At 42.5% G+C, this 19,188-nt stretch overlaps 1 protein-coding gene across 21 annotated transcripts in view; it reads right to left on the bottom strand.

Annotated features, from left to right (window-relative positions):
* Positions 1-19,188, bottom strand: part of ADGRL2 (adhesion G protein-coupled receptor L2) — a 292,149-nt gene that overhangs the window by 152,258 nt on the left and 120,703 nt on the right. For all 21 annotated transcript variants that reach the window (XM_089684380.1, XM_089684382.1, XM_089684383.1 and 18 more), the window contains exon 3: positions 6,072-6,285. In XM_089684380.1, the coding sequence (XP_089540506.1) occupies positions 6,072-6,285 (214 nt within the window). The remainder of the gene's footprint in view (positions 1-6,071; positions 6,286-19,188) is intronic.

The following is a 19,188-nucleotide window of genomic DNA, read 5'->3' as shown; positions in this document are numbered from 1 at the left end:
GAACCTCTAACCCCCCTACATTGGTGGTTAGTGGAAAAAATGTCTTCTTACAGCAGTGGTCTGAATGCTACCCTTACAGATAGCTAAAAATATAATTCTGCTGGCTCTGCCAAGTGGTACTAACCTTGGAACTATGCAAAAACCATCAGATGGAGGGTCAATCAACTACAGTTCAAGGAATCCCTAACAACCTCTGGAGAATGGCTGGATTGATTTTCCTTTTTAATAGAGTGTTTAGAAAGAATCAGGTTTTTACGGCTATTCAGGGATTGTTTGGAGAGGGCTTATGTTACTGTTGGGAAGGTTCCCTCACTTCCTGTCTGGCAAACTGTTGTCACCAGGACACTATATCAGAGGTAGTCTCTGTAATGGAGCCCCAGATAACACCAAAACCAGACAAGGGTTCTAATTCTTCCACGCTTTTGGCTGGACATACACTTAAAGTAGAAGTTAATTTCACCCTCTTTGAAGGAACAGCAACACACAAGGAGCTGACACGCTCAAGGTAGCTACCTTACATATGCATGCACGCAATACAACATGGCAGAGTCTCATAACATTCTAGTTATGAATTGATTGGGCACTTGATTGACTAACCAATAACCTGATCTTTCAGAAGAACCTACCAATTCCATAGAGAGTGTGGCGTGCAATGAGCTAGGAGCATTAATATCTAAGTCAGTAAGCAGTGATAAACTATCAGAATCTAGCCTTCGGAATGAAGTGGCAGATGTGCCGTGTGAAAAGAAAAAAAAAAGCTTTGTTGTAGTGGTTTCCATTCACATGGCTCTGTGTTTACTGTTGCTTTGCCAGATGGGGCATGCTTATGTACTAAGGTGCTTCAAATGGGGTTTCGCACCTAAACGGTTCCATCTCACAAAGGGTTAAAGCAGACCTTGAATTGTGATTTCAGGCACATGGGATTGGCAACTGATGCACTGAATAGGCAGCAAAGACTAAAATAAAATCAGGGTGATTGGATCTTGTATTGATTATAGATCTTGGTTTGAATAATATCTTCTACATTATATCTTTGTCATACCCATCAATAGTGGACATCTATAATGAGATCTCTTTGCTGCTGAGCAAGTCATGCAACATTATACATACTGTATATGTGCTTTATAAAATGATAGTTCTTTGACTGTATAAAAATAGAGCTACCTTGAAATATACTTTGGAATCCCATTACCTCTACTAAAAAAATACATATCATTATGTATTAATGACATTCAGAGCTGCATTGGTTTGTGCCTTTTATATCTGCCTGGAATTCAGATTTAAAGCATTATCTAAACCCCCCAAAATAAATATAGGCTACATTAGTTTTCCTTTTTTCACACTTTTTCCATTTATTTTCACTAGACAGTTCTGTAAATACAGAAAATTATTGTTTACTCCCTGCCAAAAAAAAAAAAAAAAAAAATTTACGAAAATATACTAATTGATGTTATTAAAGTTCCGAAAAACAGAAAGACCATAAAAAAGTTTTCTACTGCAGTAGACCATAGACAGTCCCAACAGTAAAGTATGGTGGAGGGAACATCATGATTTGGTCTTACTTCACTGACACAGGGCCTGGACCACTTTCCGTCGAGAGGAAAATTAATTAACAAGTTTATCAAAATGTCCTACAGGATAATGTCAGGGAGGCTGTCTGCCAGCTGAAGCTTAGTAGAAGTTGGGTGATGCAGAAGGACAATGACCATAAGCATGGAAGTAAATCCACCATAGACCGGCTTCAGAAAAAGAAAGTGGAGTGGCCCAGTCGGAGACAAGACCTTAAACACACAGAGATGCTGTGGAAGGAGCTCAAGAGAACCGTTCACACCAGACATTCTACAAATGTGTCTGAGCTGAAACAGTTTTGTAAAGAGGAATGGTCAAAAATTCCTCATGAACGCTGTGCAGGTCTGATCCAGAACTACCGAAAGTCATTGCTGCCAAAAAAAGGTTCAACCAGCTATAAATGCCAAAGGGTTCACATACTTTTTCTTGCCATTGTATGTTCATCCACATGTATGAAACTCCTTTTACCCTTTATAAAATGCCTCATTGAATATGAGTTCTTGGAATATCTTCCGATTATATATACTGTACATAGAGAGTCACAGGCTCCAATTAATGGTGTCTTAAGAGTCATTAAAGAATAATGGCATTCCATATAATGTAAGGATCCAGAGGGGTCACAGTATTTCAGAACTAATATTCAACACCTCCGTTTTCCAGGGATCCTAAACCACAACAGTTTCAAAAGGTGGAAATATAATTGGACATAATGTGATACCTACTAATGTAGCCTGAGAAGGAAAATAAATAAAAGATCTTTTTTTTGTTAATCTCAGGCTACATAAATAGGTACCAATACCTCCAATTATATTCCCACCTTTGGAAGTTTAGGTAGTGTTGAATTATGCTGACCTATCTGGAACATTTATAAGCATTGAATAAATAACACATTTCCTTGGAGCATTATTCTTTGATGATCCTTATGACACCATTAAGGAGAACCTTGTGACACGATCATGTCTGGAGGAACTCTTATATACCATATATAAAGTCAGAATATGCTGTATTAGAAGGATTCTTTTTTTAAATGAAACACTATCTACAAGGCAGCTACAACAAAAAACAGAAACATGGTTTATTCATATATTGACATAGGACTGTTGAACTTTTATAGAAAATTAAATAAGACCTTTTCTGTTTTTTTTATTTTCTTTTGGTCTTTAAAATGCTTTTTATTATTTTTGGAACTCTAATAAATGTCATTTTTATATTTTCTTTGTGTAGTTGTATTTTGGGGAAACCACCAGTGGGGCAAACAATAATTTTCCGCATAAATCTATTTTGTCAGAGATTTCTTGCCCCATAAGTGACAATATTATTTATTTGATATACATGGATCCTAGCTCTATTGCTAAAATTATTATATAATCCTACGAATAACATGCTTCCTGTCCCAGGGTAGCCACCACCGCTCAGTCTCTCTATTTTAGACTCTCAACTTTTTCAACACAGAGGAACCAAATAACTAAATCCTGGTCTCAGGGAAACCGTGCTAAAAATGTATATATGATACATTACTGTGATGGTCAGTGGGAAGAGTGCTCCTTACACCTGTGGTCATTGGGAAGAATTACCTCCTTACAGATAGCTAAAAGGATCAATGGTGTCAATGGGAACTCTGAGAGGCAGAAATTGCTCATTGTTAAGAGGAACCCCTAACAACTTCTGGAGGGACCCTAGGCTTCCATGGAACCCTGGTTAAGAAACCCCGATCTATTGCATCTATGGAGAGAACTGTGGTTGTCAGCCAGGTTGCACCCTTGATTTGGACTATGAACGTCTTCCTCATCACTGCTATATTGTATAGTAGGTTGGGGGGGGGGGGGATTTGTAGTTTACAAAAGACCCACATTGAACCCACAGGAAGCAACATGGACACCACATTTCTGACAAGAGGAACAGGTATTTTATGTACTTGCTGAAAACATTTTTAGCCCGAAAATGAAAATAGATGCAGCTGCCACATCCATGAGCTGAAATATTATATTTTTGGGTTTACTTTTTTTAGATTTTATTTATTTTACTGCATATACAGTAATTACAAAAAAAGCAAAAACATTTTCTCCTAGTTAGGAGAACATGCAACATTATACATAGTGTATATGTGCTTTATAAAATGATAGTTCTTTGACTGTATAAAAATGGAGCTACCTTGAAATATACTTTGGAATCCCATTACCTCTACTAAAAAAAATACATATAATTATGTATTAATGACATTCAGAGCTGCATTGATTTGTGCCTATTATAACTGCCTGGAATTCAGATTTAAAGCATTATCTAAACCCCCCAAAATAAATAATATAGGCTACATTAGTTTTCCTTTTCTTCACACTTTTTCCATTTTCACTAGGCAGTTCTGTAAATACAGAAAATTATTGTTTACCCCCTGCCAAAAAAAAAAAAAGACAAAAAAATTTACGAAAATATACTAATGAATCTATTAAAGTTCTGAAAAACAGAAAGACCATAAAAAGGTTTTCCACTGCAGTAGACCATAGACAGTCCCAACAGTAAAGTATGGTGGAGGGAACATCATGATTTGGTCTTGCTTTACTAACACAGGGCCTGGACCACTTTCCGTCGAGAGGAAAATGAATTCCCAAGTTTACCAAAATGTCCTACAGGATAATGTCAGGGAGGCTGTCTGCCAGCTGAAGCTTAGTAAACTTCTACAGGATAATGACCGAAGGACAATGACCGTAAGCATTGAAGTAAATCCACCATAGATCGGCTTCAGAAAAAGAAAGTGGAGTGGCCCAGTCAGAGACAAGACCTTAAACACAGAGAGATGCTGTGGAATGAGCTCAAGAGAACCGTTCACACCAGACATTCTACAAATGTGTCTGAGCTGAAACAGTTTTGTAAAGAGGAATGGTCAAAAATTCCTCATGAACGCTGTGCAGGTCTGATCCAGAACTACCGAAAGTCACTGCTGCCAAAAAAGGTTCAATCAGCTATAAATGCCAAGGGGTTCACATACTTTTTCTTGCCACTGTATGTTCATCCACATGTATGAAACTCCTTTTACCCTTTATAAAATGCCTCATTGAATATGAGTTCTTGGAATATCTTATGATTATATATACTGTACATAGAGAGTCACAGGCTCCAATTAATGGTGTCTTAAGAGTCATTAAAGAATAATGGCATTCCATATAATGTAAGGATTCAGAGGGGTCACAGTATTTCAGAACTAATATTCAACACCTCCGTTTTCCAGGGATCTTAAACCACAACAGTTTCAAAAGGTGGAAATATAATTGGACATACTGTGATATCTACTAATGTAGCCTAAGAAGGAAAATAAAGGATCCTTTTTTTTTAATCTCAGGCTACATAAATAGGTACCAATACCTCCAATTATATTCCCACCTTTGGAAGTTTAGGTAGTGTGGAAATATGCTGACCTATCTGGAACATTTATAAGCATTGAATAAATAACACATTTCCTTGGAGCATTATTCTTTGATGATCCTTATGACACCATTAAGGAGAACCTTGTGACACGATCATGTCTGAAGGAACTCTTATATACCGTATATAAAGTCAGAATATGCTGTATTAGAAGGATTCTTTTTTAAATGAAACACTATCTACAAACCGTGCTAAAAATGTATATATGATACATTACTGTGATGGTCAGTGGGAAGAGTGCTCCTTACACCTGTGGTCATTGGGAAGAATTACCTCTTTACAGATGGCTAAAAGGATCAATGGTGTCGTCAATGGGAACTCTGAGAGGCAGAAATTGCTCATTGTTAAGAGGAACCCCTAACAACCTCTGGAGGGACCCTAGGCTTCCATGGAACCCTGGTTAAGAAACTCCGATCTATTGCATCTATGGAGAGAACTGTGGTTGTCAGCCAGGTTGCACTCTTGATTTGGACTATGAACATGTCTTCCTCATCACTGCTATATTGTATAGTAGGCGGGGGGATTCAAAGTTTACAAAAGACCCACGTTGAACCCACAGGAAGCAACATGGACACCACATTTCTGACAAGAGCAACAGGTATTTTATGTACTTGCTGAAAACATTCCTAGCCTGAAAAATTAAAATAAATGCAACTGCCACCTCCATGGACTGGTGAGCTGAAATATTATATTTTTGGGTTTACTTTTATTTTTTTTAGATTTTATTTATTTTACTACATATACAGTCATTACAAAAAAAACACAACATTTTTCTCCTAGTTTTTACCATTAATACTCCCACATACGAACATGACACATAAGGGGAAGACAAATGGACAAACATTTCCAAAATGGCCTTATACTTCCAGTATGTTAGACCATAAAGACCCACTGGTTTCTGGGATTATACAAAGACTTAAAAAAACACCAATTTCGATAGGACTTTGTTGGCAAACTGTTGAGAAAAGTAGCCGACCATTCATCTTGTTTGGGCCTTTTCCCACAGTACTAATGAACAGTTCCAAGATTGAATGTTCACCACATAGTAAAGATGGTATACGTTCTATGGAATCTCCATCACGTACCTTTGTGACATGATTTTGTAGGCGTCTGGAAGATGGCAGTCTGTGTTTTCCATCTGAAAGGGGTCTGCGTCACAGATCTTGTCATCTGTACGCCCATAGTTGGCACTTTCAATCATAATGACATCACTTCCTGGACACCGGAGGTCGATGGGATATCCTTCACAGGCAAGCTCCCGCCGAACTAAACCAAAAGGCAGTGCAGCTCGTGTGAACCCTATAAAACAAAAACAAGGAATTTAGGTTCTCAACAAAAATAACAGGACAACAATAACCTAAATTAGCTTTTTTTAAAAAAAAGAGAAACACTTGATATTGCATTTTAAATCTGTTAAATGTGTTTGTTTATATATATATATATATATATATATATATATATATATATATATATATATATATATATATATATATGAGATATAGGAAGAAGGAAGAGAGAGGAAGGAGAGAGAGAGAGGAGGAAGGAGAGAGAGAGGGGGGGGGGAGGAGAGAGAGGGGGGGGGAGGAGAGAGAGAGGGGGAAGGGGAGAGAGGGGGGGGGGAAGGAGAAAGAGAGGGGGTTAGAGAGAGAGGGGGGAGAGATAAAGGGGGGGAGAGATAAAGGGGGGGAGAGAAAGGGGGGGAGAGAGAAAGGGGGGGGGTGGGAGAGAGAGGAGAGAGGGCGGAGGGAGAGCGAGAGAGAGAGCGAGAGAGAGAGCGAGAGAGGAAGGAAGGAAGAAGGGAGAGAGAGGTAGGAAGGAAGAAAGGAAGAAAGAAAGAAGGGAGAGAGAGGAAAGAAGGAAGGAAGGAAGAAAGAAAGGAGAGAGAGGAAGGAAGGAAGGAAGGAAGAAAGAAAGGAGAGAGAGGAAGGAAGGAAGGAAGGAAGGAAGGAAGGAAGAAAGAAGGGAGAGAGAGGAAGGAAGGAAGAAGGGAGAGAGAGGGAAAAAGGAAGGAAGAGAGGAAGGAAGGAAGGAAGAGAGGAAGGAAGGAAGGAAGAAAGAAGGGAGAGAGAGGAAGGAAGGAAGAAGGGAGAGAGAGGGAAAAAGGAAGGAAGAGAGGAAGGAAGGAAGGAAGGAAGGAAGGAAGAGAGGAAGGAAGGAAGAGAGGAAGGAAGGAAGGAAGAGAGGAAGGAAGGAAGGAAGGAAGAGAGGAAGAGAGTGGGAAAAGAAAGGACGAAGGAGGAAGAAAAGGGAGGAGCAGCAAGGAGGAAGAGAAGGAAGGAGGAAGCAAGAGGAAGAAGGGGGAGGAAGGCGCAAGGAGAGAGAGGAGGAATGAGGAGGAAGAGGGAGGAAAGAGCAAGGAGGAAGGGACGGGTGTTCTGTTTTTCTGTCCTAGGGTGCCCATGCTTCTCCTTCATAGATGCAGTGTTTAGTGAGGGTTGTCAGTCTAAGACCACAAGGGCTTGTTCACACTTGTGATGCCCTCTGAAGAGCAATCCATGGCAGACCACTCTTCAGAGGGCATGAGAATCTGACAGTCGGCGGAGATGCATTAATGTTGCCCTCTCACTGCCCTATTTTAACATTAAAAACCAGCACCACCATGCCCCAACTACATGCATAGCACACAGTTCTGGCGTTGGCCCATTCAGTTGGGATAAAGATTGCCACGCTGCAGTTCAAAGTGGAACCTGGAACCTCGTCCCCACCCACCTAGTGTAATTGAGGATGAAGTGTGTTACTGGCAGGATCAAATAAAGAAAAAATTAGGCAGGGTGACAAAAAAAAAAAAAAAAAAAAAAAAGCTGTCGGGGGTGATGTCACCATATTTTACTACATGGCTTCCATTCCACAAGTGCTGAATGTGATCACAAATTTCTCAGCAAAGCACATTGGACGGAAGGACTTCTAACAACTGTATAATTACTGAGGTCTCAGCCTTGCCCTCCTCTCCATAACAAGCAGTCTTTTGTAGCTGCACCTGGTCTAAGGGATGACAGCTGGACTGGCGCACTGTGAACAATGGCCGCATGACAGCTACTTCTGTGTTAATAAGAGGCTACAATAGCAGAGCAGACACTGAAGGTAACGAGAAAAAAAAATAAAAATAAATAAAATTAAAAAGTAAAAACTACACTGCGCCGTTTGCTGTGAAGGCCAGGCTCACAAACACAACAAGTATTACAAACAAGAGCCGGTGTCTATATTTTAGGCTAGTTCCCATCACAACTTTGCCTGCTGAACGATTCCCCCGGCGGTCTCCTCCTGTTTTCCTTGGCTCATCTGCACTGTATCAGGTCGGATTATACCTGAGGGAGCACATCAGTGAATCTCGCTGCTAAACACACACGATTCATAATATCCCTTCTGCCTGCTCACGCACCAGGCACAATCGCCCCCATGGCGGCCCGCGTTACGGCTTCATTCAACTGGTCAGCTGCACGCCGATTCCAGGACACCCCGCCGCTACATAATCCGGCTCGCAAACATAAATAACTCAACATAAATATATCGGTAATTAAGGGCAACAGCTTTAGAAGTGCTCATGAATTAAAATGACATGAAGAATTAACATCTGCAGTGCTCAGGGTGCACGTTTCGGCCAAGATTCCCGACAAAAAGTCAGATTTAAGCAGAAGGCACTGTAACCACTATTTTTCCACTGCTAACTACTCTCTGTTCACGTATTGCATAGTGGGAATGAGCGTTCCGGTTATGTGATTTTTCCAAGTGAAATTGGCACGTGTTGCACAGGACCAGTTCATTCACTTGAATTAGTTGCCCTATGTGCATTTCTCGCCTGAAAAGGAGCAGGAGTTTACGCGATTTTTAAAGCGAAACAAGTCAAAATGGCTTTTTTGTTCTAGGGGTGAGGACTAAGCTCATATTCACCTGATCTACCGATCCTATGGAAAACTGTGCTCTCCCATGGTCCAGAGATGGACTGTTCTTGTCTATGGAGCGTTCATTGAGCATGCTGACACCAGAACAGTCTATTTACAAGACCGCTTGACTGCGCGGTGTGGGGGGATTGGTGGGTCAGGGGATTATATGTTCGATGTTTTCTCTTCAGCATTTAACACCCTGTGTAGTGCAGGCACAGCACCACTGCACGGGCAAAAAAAGAAAAAAAAATGATCAGAATTCTGCTTTAAAGGCGCGGTTTGCTGTGTGATCCTGTTGCGTGACAATCATGACAGAATCGCATCGCATTTTTTCAGCAGTAGCGAATTGCTGCAAAGTGTTACTAAACCCACAACAGTACAGTCTGTATATGCAGTAAAGCATGCTTGTTATACTCAACGTGGAACCTAAGGGGTTAATCCTCCACATTGTGTAAAAACACTATTTGATCTTGACTTCATTGCCCCTCCCCTTGTTCAATTGTGCATGCTGATAAGACAGACTGAACCCGTAGCCCTTCTGCACATGCTCAGTTTGGTGTGTATTGTTAGAGAGGTTTTTTTTTGGGGGGGGGGGGGGGGGGGAGTTCATGTGATCAGCGCAGGGCCAATCAGCATTGTCTGGACAGGGGGTAAGGGATCTGGCATCCTCCTATAAAGAAAACTCCTGCAAGCTTTTACCAGTGCTCTGCTGGATGCTGATAGAAGTCACAAGACCGCTCTAACTGCGGATGAGAAAAGGTATTTAGCAGTTTATATTTACTAAAAAAATTGTACTTCCATGCTCTGTATGCTGTGGGAGACCGGATATAGTGAATGCAGGGTCCGGGGAGACCGGATATAGTGAATGCAGGGTCCGGGGAGACCAGATATAGTGAATGCAGGGTTCGGGGAGAGCAGATATAGTGAATGCAGGGTCCAGGGAGACCAGATATAGTGAATGCAGGGTCCGGGGAGAGCAGATATAGTGAATGCAGGGTCCGGGGAGACCAGATATAGTGAATGCAGGGTCCGGGGAGACCAGATATAGTGAATGCAGGGTTCGGGGAGACCAGATATAGTGAATGCAGGGTCCGGGGAGACCAGATATAGTGAATGCAGGGTCCGGGGAGACCAGATATAGTGAATGCAGGGTCCGGGGAGACCAGATATAGTGAATGCAGGGTCCGGGGAGACCAGATATAGTGAATGCAGGGTCCGGGGAGACCAGATATAGTGAATGCAGGGTCCGGGGAGACCAGATATAGTGAATGCAGGGTCCGGGGAGACCAGATATAGTGAATGCAGGGTCCAGGGAGACCAGATATAGTAAATGCAGGGTCCGGGGAGACCGGATATAGTAAATGCAGGGTCCGGGGAGACTGGATATAGTGAATGCAGGGTCCGGGGAGACCAGATATAGTGAATGCAGGGTCCGGGGAGACCGTGGGAAAAAAATAGTAAATTTCATTTGGGTGCAGTTTTGCATGACTGCAAAATTGTCAGTTAAAGTAATGCAAAAAATGGCCTGGTCAGGAAGGGGGGGAAAACCTCTGGAGGGCAAATGGTTAACATTTAGGCTAGGTTCACATATGTGCGGTTGGTACGGCTGTGGATCTGCATGAAAATCTGTGCAGCCGCACCACCCGAACAGAGGAATGCAGACCCGCGGGTGGGTGCCATTAGTTCTATTGGCACGCCGCCCACACTGGAAAATGCAACCGTACTGAGAACAGAGGTTCCCATGCGGGCTGCGTTTTCAGAAGTGCAGGGACAGGGCAAGTGGTTAAAGAATCATTTTGTAAAGCGCAGGGGCAGACTGACCATTTGGAAACTCGGCACTGCCCGAGGGCCCGGGGTCAGTAGGGGGCCCCAATGAGATGCCCCTGGTACCTTTTTCATAGGCTTTTTTTAGTTTGGGCAAGGACATAGGGGCCCCATGGGCCCCATGAGTTGTCAGTCCGCCCCTGGTAAAGCGCTACGCAAACTGTTGGTGCTATATAAATCCTGCCTAATAATAATAGGATGCAAAGCAAGTTGCCTTGTCTATGCATTGGGACTGCATTGGGCGACGCACATGGTGAGAATAGGATTTAATACTTTGGGTATTTAAATACTTTTTTTTTTTAATAATCTTTATAGATATTTATCGGATTACAAAGAGAGGCAATTCAGGAGGAAAGAGGGACAGAGGGTTCGGGATCCTGTATAGGAGATGCCCCCCGAAATCTGCCAGAGCGTAAAACAATACCAAGAAAATGTGTGTTGCTTGTGCAGGATTAATATGTCAAACTGCATGCATTCCTTAAAGATGTAATTACACTTTAAAACCTAAATAGGATTCGAAACCTCCAGCACAGCGACGGCTTACACAAGAACTTTATTGGCAGTCGGCACAAACAACAGAGCACATTCTGAGATCACTGTAACCTGACCGCTCCTGTGACTGTGCCCAGTGAAGAGAGACCTGCAGGGAGGCTTTGAACATTGAATAAGTGTCTGTATAGCCGAGTTCCAATTAACCCCGTCCTCATCAAACCTGCCTGCAGCTGCTGCAAACCTTTCAGCTCGGACGTTTGCTGATGCCCGCTAAAAGCTTGTTGAAAGCTACAGCCAGCTTTTCATCACATTATACCTTTTCCTGATAGAAGGGTGAAGGCTGTCGCTGCCTGAAAATGCCAATTGCCAGGCTGCTATACAGCCCCATCAGGGGCGGACTGACCATTTGGAAACTCGGGCACTGCCCGAGGACCCGGGGTCAGTAGGGGGCCCCATGAGATGCCCCTGGTACCTTTTTCATAGGCTTTTTTGAGTTTGGGCAAGGACACAGGGGCCCCATGATCCCCTATTGCCCGGGGGCCCCATTGATATTGGTAGCCTGAGTGACTGGCCTAGAATATAAACATGCATGCCAGGCTTTGCAAAATGTCTGCTAAAGCTTAGCTTAAAGCGGTATTAAACCCAAAAGGAAATATTATATTGCAGCTTACCAATTCTGCATTAGGCCGGCCATACATGGGTCGAAAATCGACCGATTTTTCATCCAAAAAACGGACATAAGAATAATCGGCCCATTTTTGCACTGTTAGTGGGTCAATGACACCGGCCAATTTTAGTGGTTCCTCCCCTTTTCAGTGGTCGGGTATGTTGGAAAATTCGTGAAAAACTACCAATTTCCAACTCAATGTTGGTCAAATCATACGATCGTTTTTCTGAAAAGAATATGCGCATGAGCCGTGACCTGGAAGGAACAAACGTTTTGCCTGTTATATGGGGTGAACTTTATGACTTGGCCGGCCGATTTTCTAAACCAATGATGGCACCATCGGATTACTGAGCGAACATTTCCGATTTTCGGACGAAAAATCGTTCAGGATTCGAACCATGTATGGCCTGCATTTGTTTTCTTTTTTAGGCTTTCTTTCTTCTATTTTTGGTGATCCAGCCAGCAAGTCTGCTTTTCAAAAGCTCAAGCTCTCCAGCAGAATGTATCGGTTTACAAAAAGGAGACAAACCATTTAACGCTGGCAGGGATGCTTACAATGATCAGCTTTCATTTATTCATGGAAAACCTTTATCCCAAAAGGAAAAAAATTGTTTGCTGTAATTATGAGCTGGAGTTCAAGTTCAATTTATTAGTGCATTTAAGTCTGCTAATACATTTAACACTTTCCTGCCCCCAGACTGACAATGCTGCAACTGCTGTGCCTCCTGTGCTCTTTCATCTAGAGTGGGGGCACTCTGTGTGTTACTATTCAGATCACCAGGTGAAAACAGAGGGGAAAAGCAAAAAAAAAACTAATGCAGTCACCTCATCTAATGAATTGGTAAGCAGCAATATACGGCAATACATTTTTGGTTCTGGGTTTAAAACTAAATAAAAAAAAAAAAAAGTACACGTGGACCTATAAGGAGAAATAATACAATGCTCTACTATAGCTGCTTTCCCACTCACATGCAGGAACATAAAAATGTAAAACAAAGTGCTATACGATACATTATTTAAGACTTTCATATTTTAAACGGATATAAAAATTAAAAGGGAAGTGGAAAACCCCTAAAATATCAAAAGGAAAAATAATACAATGATCAAGAGAATTTTATTAGTCTACTTGAGCTGCCTGCCCACTCATATGCAGGAAAACAAAACCATAAATCATAAAATTCTGTATACCACATTAAAAAAAAAAAATCTTTAAAGGACCAGAAAAAAAATTTAAGCACATATAGAAACCTCCTATTATTAAAAGGAGAACAAAAGGAGAAATCCAATGACCAAAGACTTGTGCTACTCTACTTCAGCTGCCTGCACACTCACATGCAGGAAAACAAAAATATGAACTATAAAATGCTTAATTCCACATTATTTAAAGTGTTACTAAACCCAGGACCTTGCACCCTCACTATATCCGGTCAAAGACATAAAGCAGGATACATTTTGGCCTAAATCTATGAGGAAATTTGATTTTTTTTAAAAAAAATGTATTTACTGGACATGTTTAATAGCAAAAAGTAAAAAATATTGTCAGTCATTTTTTTTTTATAGCGCAAAAAAATAAAAATGCACAGGCGATCAAATACCACTGAAAGAAGGCTCAATTTGTGGGGAAAAATGGACGTAAATTTCATTTGGGTGGAGCGTTGCACGACCATGTCTTTGTCAGTTAAAGTAATGCAGCGCCGTAACACAAAAAATGGCCTGGTCCGGAAGGAGGGTAAATCCTCAGGAAGGCAAGATCCGCCAGAACCCAGCAAACACTGTGTATCACGAACAGGAGAGAGACCTGTATGTAGATAATACAGATCTCTCCCCTGTCAGCTCCTGCACGCTGCTTTGTATGGTTTTGCATAGCACAGCCATACAAAGCAGTGTGCTTACAGTGTAAAGCACACACAGTCCATATAGTAAAACAGCACACAGTTAACCCCTTGATCACTCCTCAAGTTAGCCCCTTCCTGCCCAGTGTCATTAGTACAGTGTCAGTGCTTTTTATTTTAGCACTGTTCACTGTATTGGTGTCACTGAGGATTGGTGTCACTGAGAAGTCAGGGGTGGACTGACAACTCATGGGGCCCCCCGGGCAATAGGGGATCATTGGGGCCCCTGTGACCTTGCCCAAACTCAAAAAAGCCTATGAAAAAGGTACCAGGGGCATCTCATGGGGCCCCCTACTGACCCCGGGCCCTGGGGCAGTGCCTGAGTTTCCAAATGGTCAGCCCGCCCCTGGTTAAAGTAAAGCAATGCAACAAATGGCCTAGTCAGGAAGAGGGGGGGGGATTCTCTGGAGGACAAGTGGTTAACATTTAGGCTAGGTCAACATATGTGTGGGTGGTGCGGCTGCGGATCCGCATGAAAATCTGAGCAGCCGCACCACCCGCACAGAGGAATGCGGGCCCGCGGGCGGGTGCCATTAATTCTAACGGCACGCCACCCGCACTGGAATACGCAACCGTACTGAGAACCGAGGTTCCCGTGCGGGCTGCGTTTTCAGAAGACGTGCAGGGACTTCTTCCCTGCGTGGCACGGGAGTCCATTCAAATAATTGGGCTCTCATGCCCGCGCAGAACACGGCCGCATATATGTGAACCGGGGGTGTGTGTCAACTTTACAGGTAGAAGCTGATAAAAACGAACATGCAATCTTCTCCTTGGTCCCCGGAAGTCTAAAATTCCACAGATCACACATGGACCCTTTTCCATCCCAACATAAAGATGCCTAGCTCATTTTTCGTCACCTTATTCCCTTCCCGCTTCTAAAAAAAAACACAGCCACGACTGTTCCCCCCTCCCCCCCCAACGCAGCGCTGGGCCCACTTGGCAGCCGAACAGCCTGCACGTTTTCTAGCGGGGGCAAAACAGCCATAAAAAGGTTTAATTTGATGTGTAAGCAGGAAAGCGGGATAAATTACGGGAATGGGCTAAACACTGCGAGCGCTTTACACACCTCGCCGACGCTTTACTGTACGGATTAGACCTTTAACAGGCCAATTAGAATGAAAAATGTTTGTGTGAGTTATGACAAAACTCAAAAACGCATCTGGGTGACATACAAACAGGGTTATGTTAATGACTTTTCACCATTAGCTCACGACCGAAAACAGACGCCCTTTTCTCCTCTCCCGACACGTTTTTTTTTTTTTAAGCAAAGGAAAGCTATATAATGAGCAGAACTTGTGTTGGGTTTAATTGCCTCCAAATATAACCCTGGCATGCACAGCAGCCGTCCCGCGGCCTGGGGTGTCACAAGGAATAATCTCAGCCGATTACACAGCACTTCAGTAGTATTGGATGTGTGACTTGAAATACCAAGAGCTGTATTAGATCTGACCATGAAGCCGTGAACTCAGAGTCCTGTTCTAATTTCTACGCGTTAATCACATTTCTGGAAGTAAATGGAGGCATCTGTTAAAAATTTGGTCTGGAAAATTAAAAGGAGGAAGTTTTAGTAAAGCAATGTAAATTATGAAAATACTACAATCCCATCGGTATGGTCATGGTTTAGGCAGAACTGCCTTTGCAACGCTTAGCGTAGGCCTTCACCACCCAACTCTTGCATTAGGGCATAGCATGGCAGCAAATTAAACATGTGGCTGCATATAATGCAACAGAAGGCCATAAAACTTAAATCCTTAAGCTGGTCATACACAGGTCAACTTCTGGCCGTTTCCTGGTCAATCAGCCAAAATTAGTTATGTTGGTGGCCCTGTTGCCACCACCTAGCTCAACAAAAGCAGATTTTTCTAACACCACTGATAACATTTATTTGCCTATTCTCAAGGTAGAATAAAACGTTTTCCCATGTAGTGGGGCTGTGCTCCCACTGCATGGGGCAATTGCGTGTTTTTATCTAGGAGAGAGGAGAGTGGAGATATACATATCTAACCCTCCCAGCACAAGACCATTCTTGAACCCCCCCCCCCCCCCACGGTCTCCAGTGGTCTTGCCCTTGCAACAAAAATAGACCTTAGGGTTCAGATAGTGGGTGCCAGGGCCCTCACACTCCAGCGGTCTTGAGTTGTGGACTGTTCCTGTCGTCATCAAGCTCAGAGAAGGCTCTATAGACCAGGCATAGCCCACCTCTGGACCATGGGGGAACAGCGGTTTTCCAGTGGAACGAAGGTTCGGGTGAGTGTAAGCTTTCTCCTCACCCCTAGACAAAACAAGCAGCTGACCCTTGCAATACAGACACAGCCCGACTGCATTGGAAAACTTTTTTTGCCTGGAGTTGGCCTTTAAAATTTTTTTGCAGACAGGAGGTTGCCCACTTGGCACAGGCGCCATTTAGGAACACAACACAATGTTTTCTGATAGGACTTAGTGATGATCGTGGCATCACAACCCTGTCTCTCCACTTCTTCCAATCAAAGAATGCTTGGTATTCAGTGAATGATGCCAATAATGAATGCCCAAACTCCTATGTTCACAATGTACCAGGGCAGCTTCTTAGCATGGGACCTAGAAGCTAGTGGAGATCACTGATGTCATGGTGTCCACTGCAGTAATTTCTAGCTTCCAGGGGGATCCGACAAGTATGGTTCACACATACTTACAGTACATTGGTCCAAGCTGGACCAACATCAATTGATCCAAGCTGGACCAACATCAATTGATCCAAGCTGGTCCAACATCAATTGATCCAAGCTGGTCCAATGTCACAATGTAAAAATTGCCAAACCTGGAATTCATCTTGTGTTTCGGATATTGTAAGACCATCAGTGACACTCTTCATGAGACCTCCCTCACTTCCTACCCCTGTAACCCAAGGACAAGAAACAAGAATTGTGGTTGTTACTGTAAAAGAAGGCATGATCAATATTGTCTGAAGTTCTATTCCTTCTCCACTCAACCAGAAAATGTGTTTTGTCTGTGTATCCATCGAGGAGATGTCCCATAAATTCCCCTGCTGACCGAAGTTAGAGGAAATCTGCCCAACAGCAAAAAAAACAAAAAAACTTCACAGTAGTTCTCTCTTCCCAGCTCTATCCAAAATAAATTAAAAGATTTGGCTGGACTTAGGATTCATATAAAAGGTCCTTCTTCGGATTTATCACAATAGAACAGAGGAAAGGGTAAAAATAATACATAAAAGTCTAAAACAAACTTTAAGCAATAAAAGTTATGGTGCCCTTTTGTTTCTTCTCAAATGCCTGTGTGATAGAGCTGTTTCCATTACTTGAGCTCATCACTTTTTTTTTCAACAAAGACAAAAGAAAAAAAGAAAAGAAAAGTCATCCTGGAACTTACAAGAAAAAAATAAATAAATAAATAAATAAAAAATGCCTCTGCTCTGTGAAAAATGAAGACAATTCCTCTCTCCACACTTGATAACTATGTTGGCTTCACCTATGGAGAGAGGAACAATGTTACCCCAACATGACCTTATGGGCCTTCTGTTATTGTTAGCAAGCGGTAATTAATGAGGGGATGTGGGGGGGGATATTTTTATGATTGCCAAAAATCTGAGAGGAACATTCCAACAAACATGATGGAGAGTGTGGGGATGGGGGTCTCCCTAATTTAATGCCTGCTTTCAGGGTAAGGGCTCTCCTGGTAGCCATAACAATGGTCCTCAGATTTGGAAGTGACAGACCTTATGGTAATCCCTTCCCTCTAATTAAATCAGAGAATGAGAGTCTGAAGTGGTAAATAATAAATCACAAAGAATCCACAATCTTGTTGTCATAGAAACCGCCGTGGCGGCTGCCATAATTGCTGTGATCTGCACCTTGGCCTTGTTGACACGGAGCTCGATCTTGAATTCTGGTCATAGACTTGGGGGGGGGGCGCTGGGGAGTAGATTTCCTTGGCCTATCAGGCAATCATGTAACACGCATTGAGACTGAACAGGAGCACTAGGGCACAGGCAAAACACTTCATTCAAGGCCGTGTATCCATGGACGGTAATTACCATTGTGTAGTGATATATTCAAATTGAGGCCTCTGTTGGAAAGGGCAGTGTGGCTATTTACGTTTGCTCTGGTGGAACTTGGCACATGTATTTACAAAAGGTTCAAATTTTATCAGACATGGAGAGAATATCCTGTGCTTCTTCCATACCTCCCCCAACATGGTAATCACCTCAGAGAAAGAATTTCTTAGCCCTCATCGACCTACACAGAACTGCTGATTCTGTCAAACGCCAGAGGTCAGCCAATCACTGGCGTGCCAGTTTATAGGTCGTAAGCATGCTGTCAGCTGTCAGGCCTTGCTCTGGGTTTCTTTGTACAGACGTAACGGTGGGATGTAATTAAATGCTGGGCATGCACAGGTATTTTTTTCCCCAAGTTAAAAATGTTTTTGTGTTTTTAATTCACATGCAAAAAGAATACGTAATAAAACTGAACAAAATGTATTGCTGCTTTACAAAAGATCCCTTAAATTCCTGGACAAGAATTGAGCACATTGGCAGCTATGTCCTGTATACATCACTGCTAAAGCAAGGTCCTTAAAGAAGGCCTAACACCAACGTAAAAAGAAATTACAATTAAAAAACAGAACGATTGAACACTCTAAATGGTTACTTGCAACGGTTTTCCTTTCCATAAATTAGTTTTATTTTACTTACATGGTTTCTTTGGACTTGCAGGAAAGATTGACTACTACTGGAAGTGTCAATTCCCTAGTAGAGCCCTCTCTTTTCTTGCAATGTCATATCCCTCTCCTCGTATTGGGAGTTTCTAAATACTCTCTGTGCTGGCCCATCTTCTCTGACCATCTCCTCACCTCCCTTCATAACTTTTTATAAGGTCTAACGAGCCGGGCCCTCTGTTTCCTCTTGTACCAAATTGTATTGTAACTGTCATATCTAACTTCATTTTGTAAAGCGTTGCGCAAAATGTTGGCGCTATGTAAATCCTGTATAATAATAATATACAGCTGCGGGGGGAGAAGCTAAGGGGAATACTATAGAGCAGCCATTCTCAACCAGGGTTCTAGGACACCCCAGGGTTCCTCAAGAGGTTGCAAGGGGTTCCTTGAGCTGTGGCTAATTGGCTTCCCATCTGATGGTGCCTTCAAAGTTCCACATCCATCGCCATCGGCAGAGCTAATAGTTTGACACCAATTATCCTTTTTATCTGGCTGTAAGGCCAGGTTCACAGCTATGCGTTGGTTAATGATTTTTGCAGAAACTCACTACAGACCATTTAAAGTGGTTGTAAACCAGCAGTGCATGCAATATAAAACAAAGACACCATAGAAATGTGTGCACATATCCAAATGAAAATCGATGAATTCTTTTGCCCTGTGCCTGTACGAGCCTTGTGAATACTGGAGATCGGTGGGCATGTTTGAATGCTGGAACTCATGAGGTGGAGTCGTGACT

The sequence above is a fragment of the Staurois parvus genome, unplaced genomic scaffold (genome assembly GCF_062004578.1).
Source record: "Staurois parvus isolate SC_StPar_1 unplaced genomic scaffold, SC_StPar_1.0 ptg000347l, whole genome shotgun sequence".
NCBI lineage: Eukaryota > Metazoa > Chordata > Amphibia > Anura > Ranidae > Staurois > Staurois parvus.
Note: the sequence above shows the minus strand (reverse complement) of the source record. Positions and strands in the feature narration are given on the sequence as shown.